Source organism: Colius striatus, unplaced genomic scaffold (genome assembly GCF_028858725.1).
Source record: "Colius striatus isolate bColStr4 unplaced genomic scaffold, bColStr4.1.hap1 scaffold_35, whole genome shotgun sequence".
Classification (NCBI taxonomy): domain Eukaryota; kingdom Metazoa; phylum Chordata; class Aves; order Coliiformes; family Coliidae; genus Colius; species Colius striatus.
Genome location: NW_026908519.1, coordinates 172,501 through 175,000, shown reverse-complemented (window position 1 = coordinate 175,000; position 2,500 = coordinate 172,501). Strand labels below are relative to the sequence as shown.

Genomic DNA, 2,500 nt, shown 5'->3' with positions numbered 1-2,500 from the left:
CGTAGAGGTTGAACTTGTAGCGGCGGGACGGGGACAGCCCAGGGACCGTCAGCGTGCGGGAACCCCCGTCCACGGGCAGCACCTGGGGCTGCCCTTGCCCATCCCTGTACTGCACCGTGAAGGAGTCAAAGGTGCCCTCGGGGACGCTCCACTCCAGCTGCACCGAGTCGGGGCTGACCTGGGAGGCCATCAGCTCGCCCAGCCTGGGCTGCCGTGGGGGTTCTTCTGCCTCTGCTGCAGCTGACACACACAAAAGGGGCACAGTGGAGGCCATGAGCAGCTGCTCATCCATCCATCATCCATCCATCCATGCATCCATTCAGCCAGTCAGTCAGCCAATCACACACAACATTTTTTTCACCTAAACTTCTCCCATCCTACCACGTTGTATCTCCTACAGACCCATTTCTCCACACATCAACCCAACTTTTGGCCATCCAACCAAACATCCATCCATCCATCCATCCATCCATCCATCCATCCACCCATCCATCCACCAGCAGTCTATGGTCCTTCCCTCCAATCATACATCTATCAAGTCCTTTCAACCACTCATAGAATGAATCACTCCATAAACCAGCCACAAACTCAACCCTCCACCATTTGTTCATACAGCAGTCTCTTGACCATCTATTGATGCAACCATAGAACCAGACTGCTTAGGGTTGGAAGGGACCTTCAAGTTCATCTCCTTCCAATCCCTTGCCATGGGAGGGACACCTTCAACTAGAGCAGGTTGTTCCTACTGCCATCCAACTTGCCCTTCAACACTTCTTCGGACAGGGCAGCCAAATCCTCTCTGGAAGATGTGTGCCAGGATCTCACCATCCTCACAGGGATGAACTTCTTCCTCACATCTCAGCTCAATCACTTGTATTCAGATTGGAGATATCACCATTGATTTTGTCACTCTGGGTCGTGCTATAAAGTCCCACCCTGTGTTTCTTGTGTGAGTTTGGGGACTGGAGGCTGCTCTAAAGTGTCCCCAGAGTCTTTTCTTCTTCAGACTGAACATCCCCAACTCTCTCAGCTTGTCTCCACAGCAAGGGGGCTACAGATCCTGGGTCACCTTTGTGGCCTCTTTGGGACTCAATCCAACAGCTCCATGTCTTTCTGATATTGTGCCCCAGAGCTGAACCCAGCATTGCAGGGGGAATTCAACTCATCCAAACATTCAAACAACTGCAACTCTGAAACTTCGATAGATCTATCAACACTTGATGGAATCAGTAACCCCACCATATGCCCAAGCTTCCCCTGATTCATCTACCAATTCAATCAGCCAATCCTCCACCCATCCATCCACTCATCCATCTCTTCACCATATGTCCATCTATTCCCTCAACAACCAGGGAGCCATCTGTCCATTCATCCATTGATCCAGATGTTATTCCATCCATACACCCATCCAACAATCTGCCCATCTCTCCATTCCATGTCCCCATACGCACACGTAGCATTGGTACTCTTACACCAAACACTGAATCAGACATTAAGCCATCAATCCATTCTTCTCTGCATCCATCCATCATCCCATCCATCCATCCGTCCATCCATCCATCCATCCACCCATTCATCCATCCATCCACCCATCCATCCATCCACCCATCCACCCATTCATCCACCCATCCATCCATCCATCCATCCATCCATCCATCCATCCATCCATCTCTCCACCCACCCACTTGTCCATCATTCCATGGATCCATTGATCTTTCCTGGTAACTTTCCATTTGTCTCCTCAGGCACTCAATGAGATAAATGCCAATTGGTCTCTCTACCCACATATTCATTTGAATCCCAGCCCCAAATCCATCCCTCTATGTCTCCCACCCCACCCACACCCAAAACTCCCACCACCCCCAACCAGCCCCACGAGCTGTTCCTGTGTCCCACCAGCCCCAAGGCAGCAGCACAAGCCCCAGCCCAGTTGCTGCCCCGCTGCCAGTCCAGAGCCCAGCGGGGCCAGGGAAGGCTGAGGCACAGCCCCTCACCTGGCACAATGTCAGTGGAGATGGGACCAATCCGTTTCCTCCCCCACAGCCCGTAGAGGTTGAACTTGTAGCGGCGGGACGGGGACAGCCCAGGGACCGTCAGCGTGCGGGAACCCCCGTCCACGGGCAGCACCTGGGGCTGCCCTTGCCCATCCCTGTACTGCACCGTGAAGGAGTCAAAGGTGCCCTCGGGGACGCTCCACTCCAGCTGCACCGAGTCGGGGCTGACCTGGGAGGCCGTCAGCTCGCCCAGCCTGGGCTGCCGTGGGGGTTCTTCTGCCTCTGCTGCAGCTGACACACACAGGGCACAGTGGAGGCTGTGAGCAGCTGCTTATATATCCACCCAGTCAGCCATTCATCCAGCCATCCATCCATATGTCTGTCCATCAGTCCATCTATCCTTTCACTCATTCATACAACCATCTCCACATGCACCTTTCTCCATCCATCCCTGCTTCAATACTCACCTCCATCCTGACATCCATCCAATCGTCTTTATTGTACAA

The 2,500-nt window shown here is 53.3% G+C and overlaps 1 protein-coding gene across 1 annotated transcript in view; it reads right to left on the bottom strand.

Annotated features, from left to right (window-relative positions):
- Positions 1-2,500, bottom strand: part of LOC133629274 (tenascin-X-like) — a 72,193-nt gene that overhangs the window by 37,400 nt on the left and 32,293 nt on the right. The window contains 2 exon segments of the mRNA XM_062019925.1: positions 1-240; positions 1,995-2,285. The exon segment at positions 1-240 is cut by the window's left edge and continues 51 nt beyond it. Of these exon segments, the coding sequence (XP_061875909.1) occupies positions 1-240; positions 1,995-2,285 (531 nt within the window).